This window comes from Centroberyx gerrardi, chromosome 3 (genome assembly GCF_048128805.1).
Source record: "Centroberyx gerrardi isolate f3 chromosome 3, fCenGer3.hap1.cur.20231027, whole genome shotgun sequence".
In the NCBI taxonomy this organism is placed as follows: domain Eukaryota; kingdom Metazoa; phylum Chordata; class Actinopteri; order Beryciformes; family Berycidae; genus Centroberyx; species Centroberyx gerrardi.
The window spans coordinates 4,746,625-4,774,579 of NC_135999.1; the positions used below are offsets into that span (position 1 = coordinate 4,746,625).

Here is a 27,955-nt window from a genome sequence, read left to right on the forward strand (position 1 = left end):
AGTTGATATAATCGATGATGTACTACACTACGACATCTCATGTTCATCCACATGCCATATTAATATTTCCATTAGTGGCCAAAAGCCGGCATAAAGTAGTACGGTATGACGCGCATTGATACAACAATGTGAACCGCCTTGTCTGACCTCACATCCGCTTCGCCAGACTTTTGTCTGCCGGCATTTTCTTTTTATTTTCTGGGTGCAGATTTTGGTAGTTAGAGTGTCTGTCTTTTGTATTGACCGACAGAACGTTTTCTAACCAGCTGACTTTTTTGCCACGACAGTCTGCTTCACAATGCCTGGGTTTTCCGACAGAGATCGTGGCAGAGATAGGGGGTAAGTCAAGTGTCGATTCTAGGTCGTCAGCTAACGTTAGCTAAGCTAAAGAGCTAACGGCCGCTGTAGCCTACCAAGCTAGCTGTTCTGGCGATATCGCTTTGATTTGCAAAACAAAGACAATTATTAAATTGTTGATGCAGCCATATGGTGGCAATGAACTACTGTCGTTGATTGAAAACTGCAAGTAAGTGTTTTGATGCGGTTAGGCTTTCCTGGAGTATCTAAAATGTTTTCAGTTTCTCTGCCGGTTAGAATTAAAATGGCAGCTATGTCGGTGGCTGTGCATACTAGTTTGTATGCCTGCCTCCCGATCTAGCCATGTGACGCAGAGGAAAACTTGCGGATGTGCATCCCTGAACATTTCTCTAGCATCATTAGTGTCTTGAATACTGGATTTCAATTGGTATTGACATTTACATTGCACTGGTGGGAAACGTAGCAACGAGACGTTCGTTTCTCTTGTATGGAGAGGACTTAACGCCAAACTCTATTCAATAATCTGACAGTTTAATGATGCTTTGTTTATTGGCAAACGATACACGGCTTATGAAATATTGCTCAAGACCTCTTCTGAATCCTCCGAAGCCTCTTTTCAATTCGGCATGCTCCCAATACGCCGAGCAGCACTTATTTCAATAAAAAGGCAACTTTTAGAGTTGATTCGCTTGTTATCCCCTCAGTCTTTTTACGCCAGAATGTAATGTGGTGGGCGATACCGAGCAATGTGAGACAAATCTAAAAAATCTAGTTAGTTAGTCATGTGCTGCTTGATGGTTCATCTGTATGCGGATTAACCATAACACCCTAACGATTTGCAAACCTTCTGTTCTGCCAGGCATGTACCTTTGCCGATAAACAAGGCCACAGAATTGACTGCCAGAATTTTATTAACTGAGGTTGGCGTGACGTTTGCATGATCCAGTCAGTTTTGGTCTTGAGAACATGAATGTTTCTCTCTAACTAGAAATAAGAGTCATGTCAGTCATCACGCTAAAATGCTAGAGATGATCAGTGGATGTAAAAGCTCAAATAAATATTCAGAGTTCACAAAGTCAATTTATTGGAGTCAGTTCCAGGTTTTAACTCTTGATGATAACACACAGGTTCGAACTTTAGTTCTCTGGCTTCTGGCTGTGGAAGAGAGTTGTTCTCATTCACAATAGTGATTGAACTGTCTTAAGCTCATACAAATGTTATGCAGCATCTTCCCCTCAGTGTTTTGCTTCATGGAGACAATGGGTAAGATGAGAGGAGGGCTGCAGAAGAGAGGGATTCAATCTAGAAAGGGGTACATATGGTTTGTGAGGCAGTGTTCTTTACTATGTCATCTCATTTCTGGCTGTGCGTTACATTATGTTGCCCTCTTTTTTACACAAGGTATGGTGGAGGACCACCTCGTTTTGGTGGCGGCGGTGGAGGCAGTAGGGGTGGACCTCCTCCAGGAAAGTTTGGCAACCCCGGTGAGAGGCTGCGAAAGAAACACTGGAACCTTGACGAGCTTCCAAAGTTTCAGAAGAACTTCTACCAGGAGCACCCCGATGTCACTCGCAGAGCAATTGTAAGACCTGAATGCTTCTTGTGCTTGTGTGCACTGTTGTGTGTGTGTGTGTGTGTGTGTGTGTGTGTGTGTGTGTGTGTGTTTACAGTTATTAATTTGTATACCTTCTTCCAATTCCAGCAAGAGGTTGAGCAGTACCGCAGAAGTAAAGAAGTGACAGTGAAGGGCAGAGATTGCCCCAAGCCAATTATGAAATTCCATGAAGCCACTTTCCCAAGTGAGTTGAAATTAATGTTTCACCGCCAAAAGATTGTGGATTATTTTAATTTTGACTTTGAATGTTTTAACTGGCATATCTAATTTGTCCTTCAGGCTACGTCATGGATGTTATCGTCAAACAGAACTGGACCGAACCAACTCCAATTCAGTCTCAGGGGTGGCCACTTGCACTTAGCGGCAAAGACATGGTTGGCATCGCTCAAACCGGGTCCGGGAAAACCCTTGCAGTAAGTAAAGTGCTTTTGACTAAGGGTTCTTCAAACTTTTTCTACCTGGCACTTGGATGGAGTAAATTTTTTCCCCCAGGGCCATTTAGACATAATACCACTTCTGCCATGTGCAAACCCACTAGAAACAGGTCTGTAGCCCATTGTGGATCTTGACCTATTATGGATCTTTTATTTTTCTTTTTTAGTACCTGCTGCCTGCAATTGTGCACATCCAACATCAGCCATTCCTGGAGCATGGAGATGGACCTATTGTAAGTACTTTGTAATATGACTAAATATTTACTCATGTGATCCCTGTCTGCATGGACCATTCTTTCTTGATTGTTGCCAAGTTGTATGGCTCTGTGGAAGGTCCCATATGACTTGATGGACACGTGAAGTTGTTGTTACTGCTCATTTTATTATTCTTGTTATCCATACATAATCCATTTCTTTGATGTGAAGGATACAATGTGACTGAGACTTTGTGTTTTTACTTAAATAAATCTGTACTTCTTGCATGTGGTGCACTCGTTTCCCTTTTACAAATTGTATGTCTTCCCTCAGTGCCTGGTGCTGGCGCCGACCCGTGAACTGGCCCAGCAGGTGCAACAAGTGGCCGCTGAATACGGCAGGGCCTCCCGCCTCAAGAGCACCTGCATCTATGGTGGAGCACCCAAAGGACCCCAGATCAGGGACCTTGAGAGAGGTATGCTTAATTTTGCACATGTGACTAGTGTCTTTGCTTAATGCACTTTGACTATTCCTTTGCCGTAGGGTATTTGTTTTGGAAGAACTTTTTTCCTCTTTTTGTTTTGATACTCTGCAATTGTCCTTTTCAGTTTATTTTACTTATCCCATATTGCGTGTGTGTGTTTTCTGGTTTTGTTTAAGGTGTCGAGATTTGCATCGCTACCCCAGGTCGTCTCATTGACTTCCTAGAGTGCGGTAAGACTAACTTGCGGCGTTGCACCTACCTGGTGCTGGATGAAGCTGACCGCATGCTGGACATGGGATTTGAGCCCCAGATCCGCAAGATAGTGGACCAAATCCGGGTATGTAGCAGCTTTGTTATTTCCTTACACATGGGAGATAATTATTACATTAGAGTACATTGCTAACATTGCTACAGTGCAAGTTTGTGACACGTGGAACAATCATTTTTAACAGCTAAGTGTGAGTCTTAAATGTACCTTGAAGCTGCAAAAAACCCAAACATTGGCTTGAATGACAGCTTGGGTGTTGCTGCCCTTTCTGTCTCCTCCCAGCCAGACCGTCAGACCCTGATGTGGAGCGCTACCTGGCCTAAGGAGGTTCGCCAGCTGGCTGAGGACTTCCTGAAGGACTACGTCCAGATCAACATCGGAGCGCTGCAGCTCAGCGCCAACCACAACATCCTGCAGATAGTTGATGTCTGCAATGACATGGAGAAGGAGGACAAGTGAGTACATGGCTCCCAACTCTCACTGTACATTGTTTCGCTCACAATGTTGTAGCATCAGTTGTTGAATAATATTCAATACCTTCATTATTTACTGAATCTTGAATCTGTCGAATCAAGGTACTGTCTGTTGCTGATGTAAAGTTGTTTTTGTTTTTTTTGTTTTGTTTTTTAAATTGGATGAACTTTTGTCTCAGTCTTCCTCTTGACCTTTTCTCCTCCCCTTCAGACTGATCCGTTTGCTGGAGGAGATCATGAGCGAGAAGGAGAACAAGACCATTATTTTTGTGGAGACCAAAAGGCGCTGTGATGAGCTTACCCGGAGGATGAGAAGAGATGGGTAAGGGTCCTCTATTTCATCCCAACCCCATGTTTCCTTTTTTCAGACGTGAGGCTCACATTTATACCAAATGAATACAGAACTTTTCCATTGCAAATTCATACTTATTAATGTTACTTTGGTCACATGCATAGAATATTTTGTTCAAGCTCAAGTTCTTTAAGATTACTGAGTCCATTTTGTCCACTTCCACTAGCCTAGAATCTCTGGTGGTGGTGTAGCAGTGATCCACAGTAATGATTTTAAGTGTTCACCCATCTCTCCTCGTTCCTTCTTCTCCTTTGAATCACTCTGCTTCCTGGTTAAGGGCAAGACCCCACTGCTTTGACGACCCCCCTCCCCCCCCCCAAAAAAAATTTGAATCATTCCACCTCGTTCAATCAGTTAATGTCTAAAGGTCATACTCTTGATTTAGTTCTGTCTTTTGGCCTTTCCCCACTCACTTGAAATGATAAATATCTGCGTGTCTGACCACAGGGCTATTGTTTTTGACCAGCCTCTGTATCAGTCCACTCCTACCCTTTGTTCACCTGTGCGCTCTTGCTTCCTTGCCTCAGCCACTGCTTCTGTATTTCTCAGAGGCCTTCATAGGATCTCCCAGCACCCAGATAATGAATTCTCCCCCACTGCATATGGGCACAGAGGAACTAGTCACTCTTTTCAGCTCCACCTGTACAAGTCCATGAAATTTTGAGAAAACAAATGTTAAAATGTCAGGTAGTGGTTAAGGAAGCTAGAGCGTCTTTCTTCTCTAATCTTATCTTCAAGAGTCATCATAACCCTGGGATGCTGTTTAATGTCAGCATGTTTAATGTTTAATCAATTCTGTCATCAACCGCTCTCCCAGTTTCTCTCTAGAACCATCCTCACTAATGTGTGAAGAATTCCTGCAATTCTTCACCCAGAAAGTTGAATATAAGGCTACAAATCTGTACCACTACCAATGATCTATCTATATCTCCTGTAATCTCGGCTCAATTTGCCCACTTTGCATCCTATCTCCCTACCATTCGTGGAAAAGAATGGTAGGGAGATGAAACCTTCCACTTGTCTCTTAGACATTGTTAGCCCTTCCATTCTGTCTATCATCAACAGCTCACTGGCCACTGGCTTCTTTCCATCCTGTTTTAAATACGTAAGAGTCCAACCCTTCCTGAAGAAACCCGACCTAGATCCCTAACTACTACAGGCCACTGAAGCTAAAGCAACTAAAGCACTTTGAAAACAAACTCTTTTTTTTTAGAAAAGTGTTATACAAATAAAGTTTATTTTTGTCTCACAGGTGGCCAGCAATGGGCATTCATGGAGACAAGAGCCAGCAAGAGAGGGATTGGGTCCTCAATGGTAAGATTTAATTAATCACATTGCAAGCTATGTTTTAATACAACATTCACCTCAGGGATCTGGCATTGTCATTATACACTGTGCTCTGTAATCAAACTAAATCCTATCCCCCTCCCTTCAGAGTTCAAATATGGCAAGGCCCCCATCCTCATCGCTACCGACGTGGCCTCCCGTGGCCTAGGTCAGTATGCCTTTGATTAGCCCCACTATATATCTCTTCAATGTTACACTTTTTTTAAAGAAAGTGCTTTTGCTTTCTTTAACTTTTCTATGCATTTTCTGAGTTTTTCTCACCTAAAGGTGGAGTCTTTGTGGCAGGCGCTAGGCATGACAGTCCCAGGCCTCGAGAGGGAGAAGGAGGACATATTGGAAGTGCTCCACTGGCTTGCCACCCAGTGGGCCTAGAGAGGTGAAAGCTCTTGTGTGCCAGTGATCTTCAAAAGGCGGTGTGGCTAAGCCTTTGTCTCTGATAAGTTGTTTACACACACATCTGTTCTCTGTCCATGGATTTTACCCGACCAATGCCATCCAGCCAGCCAGCTGTTTCCAACTCAAACGTAAAAAAAAGATATGCTTGATGCTGTGACTTTTGCCTTGCATGCTGTTGTGTTAGAGAGCACTGTATTGCAAGTCACTTGTTTGAGATTTGGAACAATTGTTACCTGTCGGAGCTTGTACCAAATAGCATGGGTGTTTGCGAGCCTGTCTAAGCTTTCCGTTGTTGTTTTTTTTCCCCCCTCAAAGCGCTGGTTTTCTTGAAATGGAGAGAGCAGTTTTAAATCCCTTTTATTTGTCATTGAAATTGGGGAGACCTGGCACATGCGTTTAAGGGGTTGTGGGGACATCTAGTGAGAGGAGAAAGAGAGTGAGACAGCTCAAACCAAAGTTCCTCCCTCGCCTGCGTTTTAAAGTCATGTCGAGACCTGCCAACGAGAGACATTTTCTCAAGTGAACACTGGCTTCTGGGAAGATCTTGCCTTGACGAGACTGATGAGGGAAGGGGGGGAGGGGGGTTGTACTGTGCTCTCTGAGGGGTGCCACAGGGATCAATACTTGGGCCTTTTTCATTTTCTTTTTTCGGGGCTCCTGTCAAATTAGTACTTGGTCTATTCGGTCTTGGCAAGACGTGCAGTGCGGCCTTTAATATCAAGCTTCTTATGAGAGTGTACTGGGAAAAAAGGACCTGCAGAAATGTACCACTGAACGGTCCTATATTGGCACATGAGGAGGCCCCAGTGCATATAGTGGCCCAACTGCGTAGAAGCTCCTGGATGTCACTTGACAATTTGTGGGGGATTTCGCTGCATTGGGAAAGGACTAGTGAATGCATACTCCTTTATGGTAAGACTTCAAATCTATTTTTTTTTCTTCTCCCTTGGTAAGAAAAGGGAGGGTGAATGTCGTTTGGATCTTTTTTGATTATGGTAAGCAATTGGAGTGTGCATCGTTTCTCTCTTCCCACAGTAGTATTCCCATGGAGTAGTTGTGTACGTACTCTTTACTATGTTGTTTAACGCATTTCCTCCGCAGCCTAATGACCACTTCCTCCCCCTAGCCTCCAGTGTTGCTAACTTGTTGTCCCTTTGATCTGGCTGTTGTGGTGTGCAAAATCCCATGTGGCCGCCTCCTTTTGTTTTGCCACACTGCAACACTTTCACAGATGTGGAGGATGTGAAATTTGTCATCAATTATGACTACCCTAACTCCTCCGAGGATTATATCCACCGCATTGGACGCACGGCCCGCAGTCAAAAAACGGGCACGGCCTACACCTTCTTCACCCCCAACAACATGAAACAGGCCAGCGACCTGATCTCTGTGCTCCGCGAGGCCAACCAGGCCATTAACCCTAAGCTGATCCAGATGGCAGAGGACAGAGGAGGTAAACTGAGTTATTTGTTTACATTAATAAGGATTGTTTTTTTCCCCATCATATCTCTCCAACGTTTATGAGGCAGATACAATGCATTACTTAGTATCTAATGAGGGATTTCATTCTTAGACTAGATGAACAAGGCTGAGGTTGGGGGTTCGTCAAGTCCACTGTTGATTAGATTTATAGGTCAAATCTGATGCGATGTCTCTTTATCGTGGATTTCTTAGAGGGTTTTGATGCATTTTCAACATTGGAATTATGTAACCTTGACCTTCTCAATGTTTTAGTATCACTGTCGTTTTGTTGTCGGTTCATTTGTTGTTTCAGTTGTCATATCAATGTGGTAACCATGTGAACCCATTTCCACTCTCCCCTCCCTCCCTCTCTCTCTCTCTCCCTCTCTCTCTTTTCTTTCTTCTCACACAGGTCGAGGAAGGGGGGGAAGAGGTGGCTACAAGGACGACCGTCGGGATAGGTATTCCGGGGGTGGGAGGAGCAATAACTTTGGTGGTAGTAGCTACAGGGACAGGGACAACGATAGGGGGTTCGGCAGCGGACCGAAGGGTGCCTTTGGCGGCAATAAGGCCCAAAATGGCGGAAGCTATGGAGGCAACAGTGGTAGCTCTAGTGGTAGCTATGGCAACAACAACTATAGCAACAGCAACGGACAGGGTAATTTCGGTGCTCCCGCAAACCAGGTGGGTGCCTTTGGTAACCAGGGCTTCCAGGGCCCCCCTCAGTTCGGGGGCGTGCAGAGGGCCGCTCAGAACGGCATGAACCACCCGCCGTTCCCTTTCAACCCTCAGCCACCACCACCACAGGCCCAGCAGCCTCCACCCCCGCCACCGATGGTGCCCTACCCCATGCCACCGCCCTTCCCACAGTAGATATGATATACGCACAATATACGGAACCAACTTGATTTTTGTTTCTCTTGTCTTGATATCTTACAGTATGATTATTATTATTATTATTATTATTATTATCCTTTGTACTGTTTAACTTTTTTTTTTGCTTACAGCAGGGTTGGAAGTATTCAGTAAACCCAGAGCATTAAAAGGAGCCGTAGACAGGTCTCCTGTAGTGCAACTATAATTGCTGCACTTTTCCTTGACTGTTTTTATTTGTTACATTCCTCAGTAATTTATTTTTACTAGGTAATGCAATGTTTTGAGTTTGTGGTATGTTTAAAGTGATGTTATGAAGATCATATATAAAGGGCTTGCATGGCCCTTTAAATAAAAGAAGAAAATGGAAATCTTGTGTCCTTTTGTCACTGTGGGAAGTTTGGGTTGGAAGAATTGCTGGAATTTGACTTTTTGATGTGGATCTTGGCAGCCGAAACCGCATAGGCCAGGGACCCAGTTCTAAAAGCAATTTTTGATGTTATACAATTTAGAGCAGAAACACGTCAGGCTTACTGTTGGTGGGGAGATGGAGTGTGTGAAACCTATGATGGAAAAAGACATGCATTCCATCTGGTATTGAGCTGACCAAGAAATGAAACAATACTGAAATTAAACCATTCCACATTTTGTTGGGGATGTGCTCAAGGACTAGCCTGGTAAGACCATCCTGATCACGTGACCCCACATTCTGTTTCGCTAGAATGTGAGGTCACGTGACCAGGATGGTCTTACCAGGCTACTCAAGGACCCCTGGAGGTCCCTGCACCGCACTTTGGGAACCGCTGCCGTATGCAACCTAATAGACAGTATTTACTCAGAGCTCTAGACTGTTATAATGTGAACTGTAAAGCAGGCATGTTGTGAGACTACATATAGTGCGTTTTGAGAAAAAAAAAAAAAAAAAGCCATTATGAGAAATGATAAGATACGTACTTAAATTGTTGCTCAATCCCAAAAATGATTTTTTTTACATATATATTTTGGGTATTGAAAAGGCATATTTCACAGAAAAAAATCGATCGTAACCCGGAAGTATAGGTTTTGAGTTCCGGGTTCAGTTGTCATGTTTTCAAGTTTGCCTAATGCCAAATGAACTGTCCATTGCGGTGTTAAAGTGTCATAGTTGTGGACATTACTCTTGGCTGCGTTGTCAGGCGAGTGTAATGTCTTGTAACGTTACATGTAACGACAGGCGTACTGGCCGGCTCGCAAGAAGATTAGCTAGCTAGGAGCAGTCTGCTAGCTAAAGAGAGCTATCAGTCAAGCGCTTTAGTGGAGAGGAGGGAAAAGAAGCGACCACTCACTCTGCCACTATTTTTGGGTACCACAGAACTTCGCAGACCAGTTTTCGCTTAGTGAAGTTAAAGAAAAAGTTACCAGAGTCGACCTAGTGTTACAGACAACGCATTCGTCAGGGTTAATACCGTATGGTCAAAACCATAATACCCACATTTGCAGAGCAGGAGGCGGGCCATGTTTTTACTATTGCGTCAGTCATCTTTAAATAGGCAATCTTTGGATTGACCCGTGTGGAGCTGTGTCTTTCACTCACGGATAAACGACTTGTAGATATGTTATCCTACTGTGTCAGACGCTTCCTAACGAGGCGTGAACCCACACTACAAAGCTCACAATGCGGGGTGGCGCTGGCTTTGCAGCACGTCAGGCGACGCTGTAGTACGGCAGGAGCTACCAAAGAGTATTGTGACCAGGCCGGGACATTACTACAGCTCTGCACCGACAGGTACTACATCTCGCCCGGCCAGACTCACACAGACTCATTTCAGCGTGGGATGAGCTGCAGCTATGGGCCCCTGGGCATGGAGCTGAGGGAAAACCTCCTGGACCAGTGGTGGCTCTCTGTAACCCGGTCCAGAGCTCAGGTGTTTGGGATGAGCAGCCTGAACTGCAGCAAGGACAGAGCTGTGGATGGAGACGGGCAGCTGAAGATGGTTGATATGGAGAGTTTAAACCGAGTACTTGACCTGAAAGAGCTGAGCAAGGACCAGCTCATCCAGAAGGTGCAGCTGCTTCTTCAGAGCTCGGCATCTTTGAGAACAAGCTTTCTGCAAGGTAGAGACCTGTATACACCACATGTCAGAAGTTAGAAACATTCACAGTAGGCACATAGGATTATTATGCTATGGTTTCACATGTGTGCTGTAAGTCACAATTTGAAGAGGGATGAAAGGGGATGGCCATACATTTGTTAACATGATTGATGGCACGTATCATATCCCCTTTTTTGGGGGGGGGGGGGGGGGGGTGACATCAAACCATATTTAATATTTACATGTGTTGTGCTTTGTGTTGTCCCAGGTGCCTTGGAGCAGTACGTCCCCTCAATGGAGCTGGTGAACAGAAAGTTGCCCTTCGGCCTGGCTGAGACCGGTCTGTGCTTCCAGCCCTCAGATGGCTCCGGTTGGTGAGGCTTCTTCTACTATCTGTTGTTCTAATCTGCTTCAACCTTTTTCTGTCCCTCCACCCTGGCACATGGTATACAGGACGTTATGTTGTCATGGTGTCTGTCTGTGTCTCTGTCTGTCTGTCTGTGTGTAGACACAATAACTCAAGAACAATACATGATAGAAACTTTGATAGAAAACATGATAGAAACAAAGTCTGTGGTAATGGCTACAGAATGGATTCCATTCAATTATCATCTTAATTTGACCAGATCAACATCAAATTCATATTTACTGGACATGGCTTCAGCAATAGGTTAAAACAATAACCTCTATCATACTTTACACCATTTTCTGTATGAATAAAATGTAATATTATCACATCTAAATGACACAAGTGATCGTTGCATCAAACCCTGTGAATTGGTAAACATTAAAGTAATAGCTAACTGTTATATAATAAAGTATCTGTCTCTGCCAGCCCAGCTGAAGTCACCCAGACGTCTCTGGTGTGGTTCTGCTCCCCCCATACCTCCCCCCAGTGGCTGGACCACTGGGCACGACAGAGGCTGCAGTGGTGGAGGAAGGTCAGTGTGTGAGGCAGCGTCTCCACAGAAATATCTCAAAAATCCTGCTCCAGATCTATGACACAAAAAGTCTCCTTTTAAAGCAACACAGATCCTTTTTTTTTTTTGGTAATTAACATCAGTGAACTATGCTTCTATGCATCCCTGCTCTGTATCAAAATACTGACTTCTTCAATTTCTGCATAATTAGGCTGCAATCTTTTCTTTGAGGGTTTCAGTCAGCTTCCTAAACAAGGAATTGGTCTATAAATCAAGTTACATGTCAGAGAAAGTCTTTCATTGTATTTAAACTGACCAAATCCTAAGTATTAGTATCAATATTGTGCATCAGTAGCTGGAACACAGAATGGGTTGTGGTCCTGTTTCTGTTGGCTTTCCACATCTAATAAGCAGCAGGTTATTGTCTTGAGCCTCAGTCCTAAAGTATTGGTTCCCATCTTTGGTTGTTATTGTGGTTATTTAAAATTAAAGTTACATCAGCATAACTTCAGTAAATTAAATCATGTCATCCCTCCTTCTTCCACTATATCATCTCCCTTCATCAATCCACCCTTCTATCCCGGTGTCCATCCGTCAATGCATGCATCCATCCATCCATCCTTCCTTCTACAGTTTGCCTTGGGTCCCTCAGACTTCAGCAGCAGTGACATCCCAGAGGACGAGCTGGCAGCGGGGGCGTCCCGCGGTGTGAGGATCCTCTACAGTTTCCCGTGGGGACAGGAGCCGCTGGAGACGCTGCTGAGCCGAGGAGACACTGAGCTGCTGGACGCGCACAGAGGAGTCCGCAACAAACTGCAGGTCAGCATGCACGCTCAGCTCAGTGTTTTAATGTGGATGTGTTTTTGGTGATGCATCTGCATCCGCCATTGTTGCACTACAGCTGTTAAGCAGCCATTGCTGAGAAGTAGGTTTGAGGTTATAGAGGCTTTGCAGTTGCATCGTACCTCTAGCAACCACAGCTGGTGCCGTCATGGAGGTCCACTGGAGAAATGACTATATCCAAATAACACCTAAATATATAACAACCAGGCTGGAAAAATAGAGATGTGTTAAAAAAGATTGTGATGGTGTCAGAGTAGGTCCATTCTGTAACGCTGAATGAAAAGTGAATAGTCTGATAAGGTTGTTTGTTATGTTAATTTTTGTCTTTGTTAGCCAGCTAACTAGCCAGCAGGCTAACTAATTAGGCTTGTTAATGTAGCAAAGCAACTGCTGTTAATGCTAACATGAAACTACTGGCCACTGCTAATGCTAGCTTCAACTAGATAAGTTAAGTAGTGCGCAAACCAGATGTGTTTACGACAAGACAGTGATAGTTAGCTAGCTAACAAGCTGACATGTAAACACAAAGTCAAAGGTGAAATGACCCGTTCTGATATTCATTGTCAGGCAGTTGCATTGTTTTTGAGTCCCACTGAGCAGCACCTATGTCCTTCTCAACATGCTTCAGTGTCGGGATGGGCGGAAGTCAGTGGTTCCTCACATTGTCTCTGTAACCGGCAACATGGACCGTGGTGTGAAGGCCTATCTGTACAACTCACTACAGCAGCTGAAGAGAGAAGACAGCAAGCAGAGACTGCAGCAGAGAAAGGTGACGATCCATACCAACTGTGCCTGTATATAGAACAGTTCTGTTAGCAGGGAAATTATGACCTTCTCATTTACTTCTCATTTATTGTGATTCTTCTTAAGGGTCTTCCTAGATGATGCATTACTCCCACTGAGTTTGGTTCACCGTTGATTTCAGGTTCTGAAGCTGCATCCCGTGTTGGCTCCAGTCAAGGTGGCTTTGGACATGGGCAGGGGAGCCAATATGGAGCTGAGACAGGTAAGAGAAGCTTGTGTTGACTGAACACATAAATGATAATCAGGGCCGGCTCTAAACTGCTGGAGGCCCTAGGCAAAATTTTCTGTGGAGGCCCCATTTTGAGACGAATCCTCCCCACCATCAAGCAATAAAGACTGAGTAAAAAATGTGTGTTTAAGCACTGTATTTTTGTTAGCTATTATAAGATATAGCACATGAATATCAAAATAAAATGTAATAAATACAAAGGTGAATGTGGCTCTCTCCTCTTGTGTGGACATGAGTTTAAAATGAGGACTTTCAAGACTGCAGTGGCTTTAGAAGTGTTAACAGAAGAACGGTGATGTCACTTATCTTGACCGATACTGGCACTTTTTTGTCCGGCTCACTATTGCTGTCTGAGTCCTCTGTCCTTGTGGCTTGTGGTTCTGTTGCCTCAGTTCTGCCTAAGAGTTTCAACATTGTTCCTATGAAATGTAGCATATGTGTCAACATTAAAATATCAGAAAATAACAGACAGGAGAGCAAAAATAGAAATTCCACTGACTGTACATAATACTACTCTAAATTGGAAATCATTACATACTGTACCTTCTCTACAACTAGCCTAAATGAACTTAGCATTTTCATGGACAAAGTTCTGAGACTGTAGAATCCAGTAAAATATTAACAGAAAACTAATTTTACCATTACAACTTAAATTGCAATTACATCTCATTGAACAATGCTGCATTTGACCTCCACATGCAGTCAAAAAACACAATAGTACAACTCAGTTAAACCTGTCATTCAACTTTCAACTGCCAAGAACCATCTCAAATTTGCATCTATTTTCGTTACTATCTCATAAAAGACTTCCAGCCCAACTTCCCTGGACTAAATTTAGTGACTGATTGAATATTTTGCTGTCTAGCTAAACAAAGCTCCTGTTATATTAGCCTACACTGCATAGCAAGGGAACTAATGTCTATAGCTAGTAGTGTTAACTGCAGCTGCTACCACTTATATGCATATGAAGCAACTAAATTAGTGTAAATGCACAATTATTTGAAATGCCACAGCAATGGTTCCGCAGAATCAGTGCTTTGATTGGTTTTATGATCACTGGCACGTCATTTATCCAATAAGAACTGCTTTTTTTTTTTTCGACTGTAGAAAAAAAAAAAAAAAAAAGGGCTGCATGAGGCCCTAGGCAGTTGTGAGGCCCTAGGCATTTGCCTATTCAGCCTATAGGGAGCACCGGCCCTGATGATAATGTTACATTAATTTCTTCTTCCTTAACTCCATGTGAATACACATATCTAAAAACTTAATACAAGTGCTGTGCAGAAAACAAACATTCAAGTGAATGCAATAGAGTCAGCACAAAGTTATTCAATTAAACTAACGTTTTTGATTGTGTGGGCATTTCTCCAGGTGGAATAATGAGCGATTACTTCATTTGTAGGTTTGTGAAGGCCTGCTGCAGGAGTTCCTGGAGGATAGGATCTCTGCATGGCCTGGATATCTGGAAACCATGCCAACATCCATGGAGCTGCTGAACGCCAAGTAAAGTGCTGCTCAGTGTTTTGATGCTACACTGATTAAAAATCCTCTCTAAGCGTTCAAAACAATTACATAGATTGGCTCTGTGGCAAGTAGATTGCTCATTAGGAGCAAATTAGGGAAGTTCCTCTTCCTGTGGGCTCATTTTGTGTGTGTGTGTGTGTGTGTGTGTGTGTGTGTGTGTGTGTGTGTGTGTGTGTGTGTGTGTGTGTGTGTGTGTGTGTGTGTGGTGTGTGTGTGTTCCAGGTATGATGAGATGGGAGTTCTCTTCACTGTGGTGATCAGTGAGAACACGCTGGAGAGCGGCCTCCTGCAGGTCCGCAGCAGAGACACCACCATCAAGGAGACCATGCACATCTCCGAGATCAAGAACTTCCTCAGCAGATACATTTCTGCTGCTGACAACATCTGAACTATGTAATGTGTATAATATGTGATAAGGACTACGTCACCGTCTGTACTCTGCAGTGTTAAATAGGGTGCTGGTCGTATAGGTGGAGGATGGGGAAAGATGTCTAGTTTGGTGTCTCTTTTTTTTTTGTCTGTTTTTGCAAAGAATATCTCAAAGTATATGTTTCCCATTAAAATATCTCACTTTTTAATATTTTAATTTTTTTGTGGTGATGGTCTTTGTGCTTCACGGTAGCTGTTGTGGATTACAGTTGATTATGAATGACACTTGTGCTTCAAATCATCCCACACTTTCTATTTTGAAACAAGTATGACTGGTTTTGAATAGGGAGGTAAGCAATATAAGAATCTGTAATGTGATTCCAGAAGCAAAGCAAGATAGTCCTTCAAAATAATGTGTGGGACAGTGCAGTTTATTATGTCTTTGAGTTCTGTATTATGTCATTTTAGAGGGTGATGGATTGGGATGATGGCAGAGGTTAAATTCTAATTATAGTGATTTCCCTGTGCAAGTATAATTCAATGAATCATGCCAGAATGGAGTAGGGAGTAGAGAGGAATGACGTGGCAAAGCTCTTCCAGTATCTTTGGGAAAACTCGTCCTGTCTCCCTCTGGTGCTGCTTTCAAAGTTCTGTGAGAAAGCTTGAATTTTCTATGGGAAATAAGTTATAAAAATACTCAATGGAAACATGGTAAGGACCCCATTCCCTTTCCCAAATTGTGTATTTCTCAATGGGAAAATACTTGGAATGATTGGAGATTTTCTTTAGGAGACCAACAGCAGGGGCGCTAGTCGCAAATGTTTTTATATCTGACGATGATGGGTCAAAATCTCGCGAGCGTAGGTATACATAAGCCCCTCCCTCTACAGTCATTGGTCCCTGGCTTCTCTTCCAGGGCATGTGTACTGCTCTGCTGTTAGCATTTGGACATGGCCGCAGACAAGCAAAACGAGGCGAAATTAGCCAAAATGGACGAAAATAAAGAAAATTCAACGGACGGAGGAGTTGGACTGGAAAGTATCCTTCTCAAAAACAGACTGTACGCTCAGCCCCGGTGTGCGGTAGTTGGCGTCTTTGCCCCAACGACAGTGGCTGAACGCTAGCTAACATTAGCGAGCTAGCTTAGAGGATAGCTAACTTAGGCTACGTGTCATAGTGTAGCAGGCTTACCCTGTCGGTAGCAATTATGAAAAGCGGGTTAACCTATGTAGTTTGTCAAAGAAATGTTCATTAATTGTTGCAGTCAGGATATGAATTGATTTGTATAGCGATACACATGTTCATTTGCTCACTCCCCTGCTAAAAGCTTTTGCCAGCTGTTGTCACCAGCGAGTTTTTCTAGCTACATTGCCGTTACCTGCAATATATGTCACAGCAGTGTACTCGTACTGTATCCATCTATCCATCAAATGCCGTGACAGCACACTTTTATGAATAACAAACTTCCCCTGGAGTCCCATATCTGTGATGAACAAGTTGTAGCCAAGGTTGTCCCTTAACAATGAATTGCAGTTTTGCAGATCATCAAGGATTCCCAGCAGCAGCATGGCCTCAGGCACGGAGACTACCAGAGATACAGGTGAGCTGTGGCTACAGATGGTCCAGTGGTGAGGACTGCTGCCTCCGGAGCCTCATTACCCCACTGTGTGGACCCCATGGCCACAGAGACTTATCTGGGTGTAGGGTCCATCTTTGTATGCTTAGAAGTGCAGAACTTGAAGCTGTTTAACAGTCAAAACGGTCACGACAGTCCAGAACATTTTCAAAGGTCTTGGATGATTTGGGAGGGCCTTCAACATTCATCAGTGTCTGTCAAATATTCATGCTTTTTATCGAGCAGACCAAAATTCTTGGTTAGTACCTCAAGAACAAGCACTATGCTTGGAGGAGGCTATTGCCATGTGCTTCACGTGAAACGTATGTGCTCCTGTTTCACTGGACTAAAACCCACCGGAAACTAATGTGTTTTCCCAAAAGTATTGGGGTGTTCTTTACAATCTATCAGTATCAGCATTTCAGCTGTTTCAGATAGGCCCAAATAAAAATTCTATACGGATGATGAACCAGCCATAATTGAAAGGAGGATAAAGATGTGGATAATTTTAGGAGAGTACTTTTATAAAGGAACATACTGGAAATAAATCTGTGAATTGTAATGTAATCATGTCTGTATCACTACTTCCAGGGGATACTGCTCCCGCCGACTGCGTCGTCTGCGCAAGACGCTGGGCTTCAAGATGGGCAACAGACACAAGTTCACTGGGAAGAAAATTACTGTCGAAATGCTTTCTGACAATAGGTGAGCAGTGGATGGTGTCAGTAGGCTGGGCGGGGCATTCTACCACAATAATGTTATGGCTGATGTTATGGACAATTATGGAGTCAGAAGGGAATGGAGACTCCGTGATGGCCTATTTTCAAAGAAACCTAGCCTGCCAGCTTTGGTCTGCTAATTTGACCGGTTAGGTCAAAATTGGCCTAAAATGGGATTCAAATGGAGATGTAATAGAGTTGACAGTCAAGTAGTCTTCCAAAATTCTTAATTGGATGCTTTACTATTTAAGTATTAGAATTTTGGGTTGTTTTCTTCAGCAGGCACTTCACCACAATATGTCAGAAAAGGTTTTTGAACAGGCACCTACTACAGTTTAGCTGAAAAATGGTTCATTAGTGTTTCTCATAGAAATGAATGGATACTGCCAGCCTAAAATGGTTAGTTATAATGTGGCAAGTGCCTTGCTAAGAAAATGGGGTTGGGGCTGAATTTCAACATGTCAAAAAAGTGTTTTTCACTCTTCATTCTCTATCTTGCTGTTCTTTGTTACTACTTAGTATTATAACTATTGTTGCTCTATTTTTACTTAGTGTGTTGATGCCAAACAAATATTCCCAAAGGGAGACAGTTGTTTTCCACTTAGATTACTGCCTGGACACATTTTGGCAGTCCGCTCCTTATTACTGGTTGCTTGGTTGTGCCCATTGTACATCGCTCTGGATAAGAATGTCTCCGGAATGCCTAAAAACATTGTGTAAACACAGTGTAAAATTGTACGTAACTGATGCGACTACCTCTACCTCCCTCTGTCTCAGGTACCTGTTGCTTGTTCTGATGGAGGCGGAGCGGGCGTGGAGCTACGCCATGCAGCTGAAGCAGGAGGCCAATACCGAGCCCCGCAAGCGCTTCCACCTGCTGGCCCGACTGCGCAAGGCCGCCAAGCACGGCGTTAGGCTGGAGAAGCTGTGCGAGAGCCCCTGTGTGGACGCCAAGACCAAACTGGAGGCACAGGTACACAGGAGAGAGGTCACCTTTAAATTGATTTCAGAGTACTGTCTTGGCGGCTGCACGGAATAAGTGGCATACCATGTGATAACAACATCACAGGTTCAAACAGGGTTCGCAACTTTTGTCATGTCATCCCATGTCCCATCCCATTCTTCTTGTCACCCGTCACTGTGTGCCCTCTAGTGAAGCAAAATCATTGACGTTGTCGATATACAGAACCTAATATACTGTATGTACATATATGACTGTATTCCAAGGAGCGTGTAGAGTAATGGACAAAACTAATTAATCCAGTCTTAATTACCTGGATTTGATGCAGCTCAACCTAGAAGGGTCTGGATCCAACTGAAGGGACATGGGGCAGTGATTTTAGCCCGAGTTTCTCTCCTTATTCTTAAGACGCCCACTAACCAGAGGTTGATGTTGTTGACTGTAGGCCTACACTGCCTACCTGTCTGGCATGGTGGAGTTTGAGCTGCAGGAGTGGAAGCCTGCCATGGAGGCCTTCAACAAGTGCAAGTGAGTTTTGACATTACTTCATTTTCTCGGCTGGTGTGGATTTTATTAATACGGTGTAGGAATATGAAGTTGGCCCCGTTGTATATTTAGTCACCAATGTATTGTATGTTTTGAAGAGATTTAATGCACATAGGATGGCTTTTGTTTTTTAAATCCCCTTTTCTGTAAATCAGTCTTGTAAATTCTGTTCTTGGGGGGAAAAAAAAGCAATATAAAAATTGATTATTATTATTATCCTGTTTATTAATAGGGCTGTAGAGAGTGTACTGACACATGGCACAAGGACAGCTCGACCTCACATCTGTCAGTTTACCTTGTCTTGATGCCAATATTGTCTTTAATTCACAAACAGTTGACAAGCACACACAACACCAAAATTAGATTCTTTGCCAGTCAATGCCCTGTCTGTCTGTCAGGACCATCTATGAGAAACTGGCCAGTGCTTTCACCGAGGAGCTGGCGGTGCTGTATCATCAGCGCGTGGAGGAGATATCGCCCAACATCCGCTACTGTGCTTACAACATTGGTAAGCATTACAAACCCAAACCGAATCCCATCAACATTGCAGTAAATCATTCACAGCCATTCTGTTCTCACACAAGCATGCATACAGCACATGTCCCACAGAACACACACACACACATACAGTATATGATATGTGACTGTTTCCCGCCTCCTGATTGCAGGTGATCAGAATGCCATCAATGACCTGATGCAGATGAGACTGACTGGAGGGGGTGGAGGCATGATGGCTGAGAAGCTAGAGGTGAACATTCTGAACTGAGGAATTGAAAGCATTTTGAATTTTAAATTATAGTACAAGTCCTCGCAGTCCAGAAAAAAACACTTTTAAGTGCTTTCCGCATAGAATGCAGTAGCATGTGTCACTCAAATGGGAAGCACACGCTGAGACAAAACCAAGACATCGTGAGGAAGGTTCTGTGAAATATCAGCTGTATGTAGGCTAGTAGGCTACATTTCGTGCTGGCTCTAAATATAAATTAAATGCACTTCATTTTATGCGTATGTGTATTTGGTTTAAAAAAAAAAAAAAAAGGACCTAACCTTTGTAAATTATGGGCAGAAATGCGCTCTTGATTTTATAAAAGTTGTCTTTTGTAGTTGGTGAAATCCAAAGATATTGGATGTTAAAACACATTTTACACTTTTGTCCTGTATGCCTTGGTGCTTGTTTATTGGAAAATCCATAATGTTACATAAAACACTGTTTCATAATGCATACTTTTTTTTTTTTTCGTAGACCCTGATCACCCGGACGAGAGCCAAGCAGGCGGCCACCATGAGCGAGGTGGAGTGGCGGGGGCGCACGGTGCCGGTCAAGATCGACAAGGCCCGCATCTTCCTGCTGGGTCTGGCAGACAATGAGGCCACCATCGCTCAGGTCAGTCGCTGCCTTGCCCTCAACAAGTTGAAGTCACAAAGAGATGAAAGAAGTATGTATGTAGTTATGTAAAACACTACCACTAAGGGACTCAAGGTGTCGCCAAATTTTCAGTTTTACGGGGTAAAATGTTCTCATCTCATTTCACCTCTTCCTCACAACAGTAGTAACTTAAATTGCGCACTTCCTTAAACTTGCAGTAGGTGACACTGTCCACATTAGTCAGCTGTGGCCCCCCACTGCCATAATGCCGATCCCTCCTGGTTTCCTGCGCCTGAAGGCTCGCCTCACCCTGCAGACACACCTGTCACACCCACAGCTACTCAGGGCTCTGGCATGCAGCCCCTCACATCGCATGACTGCATTCTGTGCATTTCAGCCCACACATGAATACGGGACTACACCCAGCAGGTCTCTGTGGACAGATTAGCATCAGCATCGCTAAATGCCTTTCAGTTCCTTTTGTGGCGCTCACCTGTAGCGTTTCAGGCCATTGTTAAGCTACTGGTGGGTGAGACGGACTTTGTTTGGGAAGCCACTTTGAAGCTTCTTCCCAAAAAATGCACATGCATGTCCCATACATGAACATTTTTATATACCCTTCTGTATTTTATCATCTGCAGGCCTTAACGCGCAATATACAATAATTCCCTCATTAACTATCGTTGCAAGTGATGCAGTAAAAACATAAAAGCAGCAAAAGGGCAGACTTGGTTGCCACTTCGCTTGGATTATAAAGTAGAAAGTCAGAGGATGATCCAGTAAGTGTTGAAGCCTCCTTGTGCGTTACACATGATCATCAGTTTCTGGCCTTTGGGGACAGGAAACGCCTTATTGGGCCACAGATCGGCCCGGTTGGAGACTTCTCTGCTCTTCCCTCCTCTAATCGGTCTATCCATCCAGCCCTCCCTCTGAGCAACAGAAGATGCTCAGCAGGTTGAGCCAGTCGCACTAGGCGTTGCCAGGGTTTTGGCATGAGTTTATGTGGCACTTAATAACAGCAACCCTCTGGGTGGGTGAGAGATGTCTTATAACCTGCCTGTTAATTAATCATCATTACGTGGAATTTTCTCGTAACATTCCTCCTCTTGTTCTCCACGGTGTTATTGCCTAAGAGTTTTCTGCCCCTTTTGAAGATGTGACAACATCAGCAGTGTCATTATCAAAATATTACATCGTTTTGACTGACTCATGCATGAGCTGCATCATCCAAACTTGATAACATTCCCTCTCCTCGCATGCAGTGGCTGACATTTCTCCTGTGTATTTATATATTTTGCACATAGCGATATTTAATGTTGCCATATTGCACCCCATAAACTGGATTACAGTAGGGCAACACAGGCCTATTGTGAGAGTGTGGATGGAAGAAAAGTATATGAGATGTAAAGAACAATCCTCTCATTCAGACCTGAGCTGTGTAACTCTAGAGCCTCTGACTGCCGATGTGCTGTATACAGGAATGCATCTGCAACCTGCTCAGCTGCATAGCTCTGGCTCCGCCGCTCGGACACAATCACATTCCTGCTTTATGTTTTGCTCTCGGTTGTATCTTTTTAAAAAGGGTGAAATGTTTAATCGTGTCTGCATGATTGACTTTTATTAGTGTAAAGTGTCGCTTTAAATGGGTGGAAAGTGTAGCGACAGTCTGGTTCAACTAATCAGACCATTGTGTCTACAAGCTTAGAGGTTTTTGAGCACAGGTATTTGATTTAATGTAGTATGTGAGAGTCTGGTTTGAACTAAAGTTGAATAATTCATTTTTTCCCCTTTGTTTGTCCAACCACTCAATACAGGGGACATTATTGAGACCCTGTAAATATGCCCAATTTTGTCTTATCTGCTAACTTCAACAGTTAACAGAGACTACAGTTCAGGTTTGCTGTTTAAAAAAAAAAAAAAAAAAAAAGAGAGAGAGAGAGAAAAAAGAGATTCAGCACCTGAATCGCTGTCTCTGTTGCTCATATAATCCAGTCATCAGTCGTCTGTCAGTTCATGTCAGTGACAAAATTGCAGATATGCTGTACATAAAGCACTGATCACATCATGATTTTGTCACTCTTGTTGTGCTAATCTGAGTACAAAATATAAAGAAATTGCGTAAATGCAGTTAGAAATGGTAGCTAGCATTTTGTATTAACACAAATATTCATCAAGTAATGGGATTTATTTTGCGTTTGTGTTGTGCAGGCAGCTAACGAGGAGACCAAAGAGCATCTGTATGAGACCCTGCTGGCCGAGTGCAGAGACACCATCCAGGCCGTGAGAGAGGAACTCAAGACCGAGGCGGTAAGAGGAGCGAGGCTGAGGCCAGAAGAGTTGATGCATTTAAGTTTTGGAGTTGAGATGTATGGGTTATAGGGTTGACTTATCTTTTTTGGTGACACTTTGAGTTACAGACGGATTCATAGTCATGAGTGCTGACAAACAGGAATGTGAAGATTGTTTTTTTTTTATGTTGCTTGTTCTTGCAGAAGCAGAGAGAGAGGGGCTCTGATGCAGACAGTAGCAAGGTGTCCAACCTGCAGTTCCTGCACAGGTAAAAAAATAGTCAACCACATCAAGAAGTGTTGGGTTATGATTGCACTTGAAGCATGGATCAAGAAATCTTGCAGAGAAAACTGTTTGGTTTTTTTAAATTGTTTTTGCAGTAACTCTTTCGATACGTTTCGCATCATCCACAGACATAGGTTCTCGCCTGTGATAACACTGAATACACATTTGGCTTTTAGTTATTTGCAGACTCTTCCCCTCCCCTACTATTCCTCCCTGAGGTTTCTTTAATAAGTGAATAATTCAGTCCTTGCTGTTCTCTCTCCCAGTTACCTGACCTACATCAAGCTGTGTACGGTGGTGAAGAGGAACGAGAGCATGGCCCACACACTGCAGGCCAAGCTGAAGGAACCCCAGGCCGACGAGAACAAGAGGGGCCCCCGCCCACAGGACCTCATCCGCCTCTATGACATCATCCTGCAGGTACACACACACACACACACACACCTGACAGAACAAAATTGTCCGGTCAATAGATATATCATGACCTTTGAATTAGAAGGTTCTGTCTGCATGGAGTGGAGGTCTGAGATTTGGAAGATCATGAATATGTGGATAACTTGACTAAAAAAAGGCAGACAGAACCTTATAATTCCAAGCTCATGTCATAGCAAAGTTTAATGAGTTTTGCACCTCAGTCTAAAATACTCCATCCATAATGGTGGCACGTGGCAGTGGTTAGTTTAATAAACGCTTCAGTAGGAATCTGCTCTTAGTCACAGCCTCTCATTCACAGGTTCACAGCAGCTCCTAAGTGTGATGAGCTGATCTGTGTTGATGTATGATCTGTCTCAACAGTAAAGGCTGAGAACTTCACCTCGTTTGGCGGACTCTGTCACCTCCTTGTCACAGTGTAACAAACTGTAACTTTCAAGCAGGATTTGGGTGAATGTCTCACTCGTTTCACTATCATAGGTGTATCTTTACATTCTCCTTTCTTTTCCTTTCTCCTCTCTTCCTCTCCCACCTCTCTCTCTCTCTCTCTAACCTCCATCTCTCCAGAGTCTGGCTGAGCTGTCCACCCTGCAGGGTCTGGAGGAAGACCACACCTTCCAGAAGGAGGTGGCCCTCAAGATGCTGGTCTACAAGGCCTACAGGTCAGGCGCGCACATATTTTAAATGCTTTATCTGCATCGCCCAATCAACTGCTACATACAGGATTCAAATAGTGATAATGATTGGACTCTTAAGGCTGCATAAAGCACCATCTCTACCAGTGACTACTGAAATGTAGCGCCAAGTTAGCTGTTCAGACAATCAGCATGTTCAATGCTGCCAACTGTTAGCATGTCACACATGCACACACTGTATTCCTCTCATCACTGCTATCCTCTTGTAATCTCTTATTTCTCTAGATTATGACTATTGACTCTTCAGTTCTCTGAAAAACAGACTAGCATCTTCTCTATCTGTCCCCTTGTCCCTGCTCTCCTCCCTTCTTTAAAAAAAAAAAAAAATCTTGATTCATGTTTTGTCCCGTCCCTCTGTTCCCCCTCATAGGTGTTTCTTCATAGCCCAGTCCTATGTGCTGGTGAAGAAGTGGAGCGAGGCGCTGGTGTTGTATGAGAGGGTGCTGAAGTACGCCAGGGAGGTCCAGTCTAAGGCCAAGAGCCTCAACAACAGTCTCAAGGTTGATCATCTACACACAAACAGCACCTTACATGCTCTCTACTTCTTCGAATTTCACATACATTCATGCATTAAGATTCTCTATTTAACTGTATTTGGGAATTGAACAGTTTGAAACTTGCCTGAATGATATGGGATCAAAGCAGTGTTGGTGACCATGTGCTGGTGTCTGTACTTCACCACTGACTTAACTGTTGTGCCTGTGCCTCCTACAGGATCTCCCTGATGTTCAGGAACTCATCGCTGAGGTCAACGCCGAGAAATATTCCCTTCAGGCTGCTGCCATTTTGGGTGAGAGCACACTTGAACCTGAACTGAGCTGAATGTTTAGACTTCAGCTCTGTTTTTTTTACTGTTCTGCTTGTTTTGAGTGTGTGAGTGACCCTGAGGTTATGCGTTCATTTGTTTGTTTTAGACACTGATGAGACGGCTGAAGTTCCCTCCCAGCAACAGGTGAAAGACAACACGGTAAGAGGACAAAAACATCATGATGGTCCTTGGTAAAAATAAGTACAAATTTAGAACCTCATTACAGCCAGTGGGAATCAGTTGACAGTTTTGGTGCCTCCACACCACTAAGATAAGATGAACTCTATTGTCCCTCTAGGGGAAATTTGTCTTGTGCTGCTGCTGTTAAAAGAAACATCAGAACACGCTTTAACAGACATGGACAAATATCTTTGAATACAAGACAATAAACTAACTACATCAGTGTAAAAGATAAGACAGTACAGTCTGCAGACATCCGCAGAGTTAATTGTTGCCCTGGGCGTTCAAGGCCTTTGCAACTTGAGCAACTAGAAGCAGGAAGCCAGTTCCTTCTCGCGTAATTCAGAGAAGTGGCTGATATATTGATGTGATGGTGTTTGTCCTTTACCCTCTCTCCTTCTCACTCCTTCCCCTCCCTGCAGCGCCTCTGCGACCGCCTGGAGACCTTCCGGCTTGACCCCGCCCTGGTGGGCAAGCAGCCCAATCTGGTCCAGTTCCCCCCTGACTTCCAGCCGATCCCCTGCAAGCCCCTGTTCTTCGACCTCGCGCTCAACCACGTGGCCTTCCCGCCCCTGGACGACAAGGTGGAGCAGAAGGGCAAGGGCGGCCTGACCGGCTACATCAAGGGCATCTTTGGCTTTGGCAGCTAAATCGAGCCCCGGGCTTTGGCAAGGCCTGCAGAGGAAGACCACAAGGCCCTCAGTCCCACCGCAAACAACCAGACTTGGGTCAGTTGTTAGAATCACTTCAGTTACTTTTAGCGTTTGCTTTTCACTGCCTAACGTGCAAGATGGGCGGAGTTGGCAATTTTGAGGCAGTCAGATTGGGTCCAATCTTCCAGGCAAGATCTTAGAAAAGTAATTGAATCCGTTTCAAGTAGCAATATGACCCAAGTCTAACTGCCATCGTTAGTAATAACATCAGGCTGCATGGGCTCCTAGCATACTGGCTCCCTCCTCCATCTGAGCTATGGAGATGGCTCTATGACCTTCAAGTTTTACAGGTTTCTATGCCTTGTTCTTTTGGCTTACACAGCCAAATTCAATCTCATAATTCTGTTAAATTAAACTAAGCCAGTTTGGCATAATTGTTAGCTTTTTAATTTTTCTTTCCAACATATGTAAGCGCCTTCATGTAATTAAGTCTCCATTTTTGTGTGTGTGTATATGAGAGAGGTTTCAATTATCTGTTAAGGTTCTTGAACCTTTTGAAACCCAGCATCCTGATTTAGTGAGTGCAGTCTCGTCTTTGGTCCCACTTTGATTAATAAAACACAGTAGTGCTCATGTAATGTGGGGAACCACCAGAAATAAGCCTGCGATCCGTTTTGAGTCCTGGCCTGTAGTTGGAGAAAGCCTGGCCCATGCGTTTTATCAATCATGATAGTGTCAGAAGACTAACAAGCGCAGGGACAGGATGGCGCACGACAAAGCCATGCCGTCACATGACCTCATTACCAACACTCAAGTCCCAGTGTGAATTTTTTTTTTTTGTTCTTTACCTGGACTGTCCAATGTTCTTTTAAACTGTAGAAAATAACAATATCATCCACAACAGTTCTCAAGTTGAGGAATAATCTACCCATTGGCACAACACTTGCTATCATGTCAGACAACGCTCCAACTGCTTGAACTTCTGAGCATCATGATACTAATGGTGTCCAACTGTCTAAATGGAAGGATTTCAAGGCACTCCCAGTTATCTATCGGTCTTAAATTTCACATGGAAGTGCAATCTACAAGGGCGCTACTGGCCGAGGAGCCGATTATATCAACACTGAGGTTGGAGGAAAAGTATGATCGCAGGCACAGTACGTTAGATATGTAATATTTTCCTTTTGATGCATTATTTACATTTGAGCCGAGGCATATCCATCATTATGCCACAGAACACATAGACAGCCATTGGGCGAGAGTCTTTAGTAGCTTTCCATTCACCATGCCACCAAGCCTGTTTGTCCATTGTCATCAATTGTACAAAAGGTCAATAAGGTCATTATCAACAAGAGTCTCTGTAGGAATATGGAAGTGCAAGGAAATACAAACTTTTGTGATCCGCTGCTGTTGAAAAACGGTTCGGCAGTCAGTAATGTGAATCGCCTCTTCAGTCGTATCCCCACACCAAAGCCACCTGTTTCTGAAGATCCTCAACTGACCTCATTCGCCTGTGATAACTGGTTATACGCTAGCTGGAGGACTGTTTCAGTGTCACACCTACCCACTACACACTCTTAATGTAAGCTTTACTAATTTTTTTTTTTTTATTTTCTTCCCTCCTCCAGTGTTCTGTGTTAAACAGGGTTAAGTCGGGCGTGCTGGAGTACTTCCACGCACTTTACCTCGAAAGGCCTGGGAAATGATTTATTACTCATAAGTAATATTGGAAAATGAGAGAGAGGGTGAACTGAAACAGCGATGAAATGACTGATAAGAATGTATGATTTGATTTGGTTTCCAGGCCTCTTAATTAAAAACACATTTGCACCAAACATTGCTTGTATCTTGTCTTTTTTTTTATTCCATCCTTGACCTTACCCTCCTTCATTCACTTCTCAAATGGAAACTGCCATCCTCAATTTTGTTAGATGTATTTTTAAAATCATTAAATCAAGGAAGCAAATCCTTATACAACATAAAAAGTGATTTGTTAGCGGCACAAGTTAATGTGTGTGTGTGTGTGTGTGTAGTTCTGTTTTGGGTGTGGATGTGCGAGGAGTGCATAGGATGCCTCAGCAGGGTGTGAGTGTGTTTGGCTTTACTTGCTGTATATGCATTTACATAGGAATGAATGAGTCGCATAGGTGTGTTTTGTTACTTTAACACTGGCGGGCATCCGGCGAGACTTGGCGCTACATTTCAACAACACAATATCACAAGTATCTTTTTAATAATAATGAATTGGCTGTCCCTCCCCCCCTGTTCATGGCCTCCCTGCCTGATGTCTTATCTGCAGCCTGTCATCGCTCTTCGCTCTTCACATTCCTTGTCACTCCAAACAGATAAATAGCCATCTGCAGGATGAGACTTAAAGAGACGGTGGTGATAACATGTACAGTACCGCTTACTTACAGCTGAATGAGTTGCTC

The 27,955-nt window shown here is 43.6% G+C and overlaps 4 protein-coding genes across 4 annotated transcripts in view; 3 read left to right on the forward strand and 1 right to left on the reverse strand.

The window, feature by feature from the left end:
- LOC139930186 (CD209 antigen-like protein D) overlaps positions 1-27,955 on the reverse strand; it is a 202,084-nt gene that overhangs the window by 38,706 nt on the left and 135,423 nt on the right. The window lies entirely within an intron of this gene.
- On the forward strand, positions 168-8,581 carry LOC139921371 (putative ATP-dependent RNA helicase DDX5). Its single transcript, XM_071911579.1, has 13 exons — positions 168-339; positions 1,720-1,900; positions 2,021-2,117; positions 2,213-2,346; positions 2,535-2,600; positions 2,896-3,037; positions 3,223-3,383; positions 3,597-3,769; positions 3,999-4,109; positions 5,392-5,453; positions 5,575-5,634; positions 7,114-7,335; positions 7,756-8,581. Exons 1-13 carry the CDS (start codon positions 299-301, stop codon positions 8,214-8,216), a joined length of 1,911 nt encoding a protein of 636 aa, XP_071767680.1. The 5' UTR covers positions 168-298; the 3' UTR covers positions 8,217-8,581.
- polg2 (polymerase (DNA directed), gamma 2, accessory subunit) lies at positions 9,304-15,191 on the forward strand. Its single transcript, XM_071911601.2, has 8 exons — positions 9,304-10,310; positions 10,557-10,662; positions 11,124-11,229; positions 11,842-12,027; positions 12,680-12,820; positions 12,977-13,057; positions 14,484-14,584; positions 14,828-15,191. Exons 1-8 carry the CDS (start codon positions 9,809-9,811, stop codon positions 14,991-14,993), a joined length of 1,389 nt encoding a protein of 462 aa, XP_071767702.2. The 5' UTR covers positions 9,304-9,808; the 3' UTR covers positions 14,994-15,191.
- srp68 (signal recognition particle 68) lies at positions 15,885-27,352 on the forward strand. Its single transcript, XM_071911577.2, has 16 exons — positions 15,885-16,012; positions 16,508-16,574; positions 17,181-17,294; positions 18,086-18,281; positions 18,715-18,797; positions 19,214-19,323; positions 19,484-19,563; positions 20,059-20,199; positions 22,390-22,488; positions 22,674-22,738; positions 23,022-23,175; positions 23,755-23,849; positions 24,253-24,382; positions 24,597-24,672; positions 24,797-24,849; positions 25,293-27,352. Exons 1-16 carry the CDS (start codon positions 15,925-15,927, stop codon positions 25,518-25,520), a joined length of 1,779 nt encoding a protein of 592 aa, XP_071767678.2. The 5' UTR covers positions 15,885-15,924; the 3' UTR covers positions 25,521-27,352.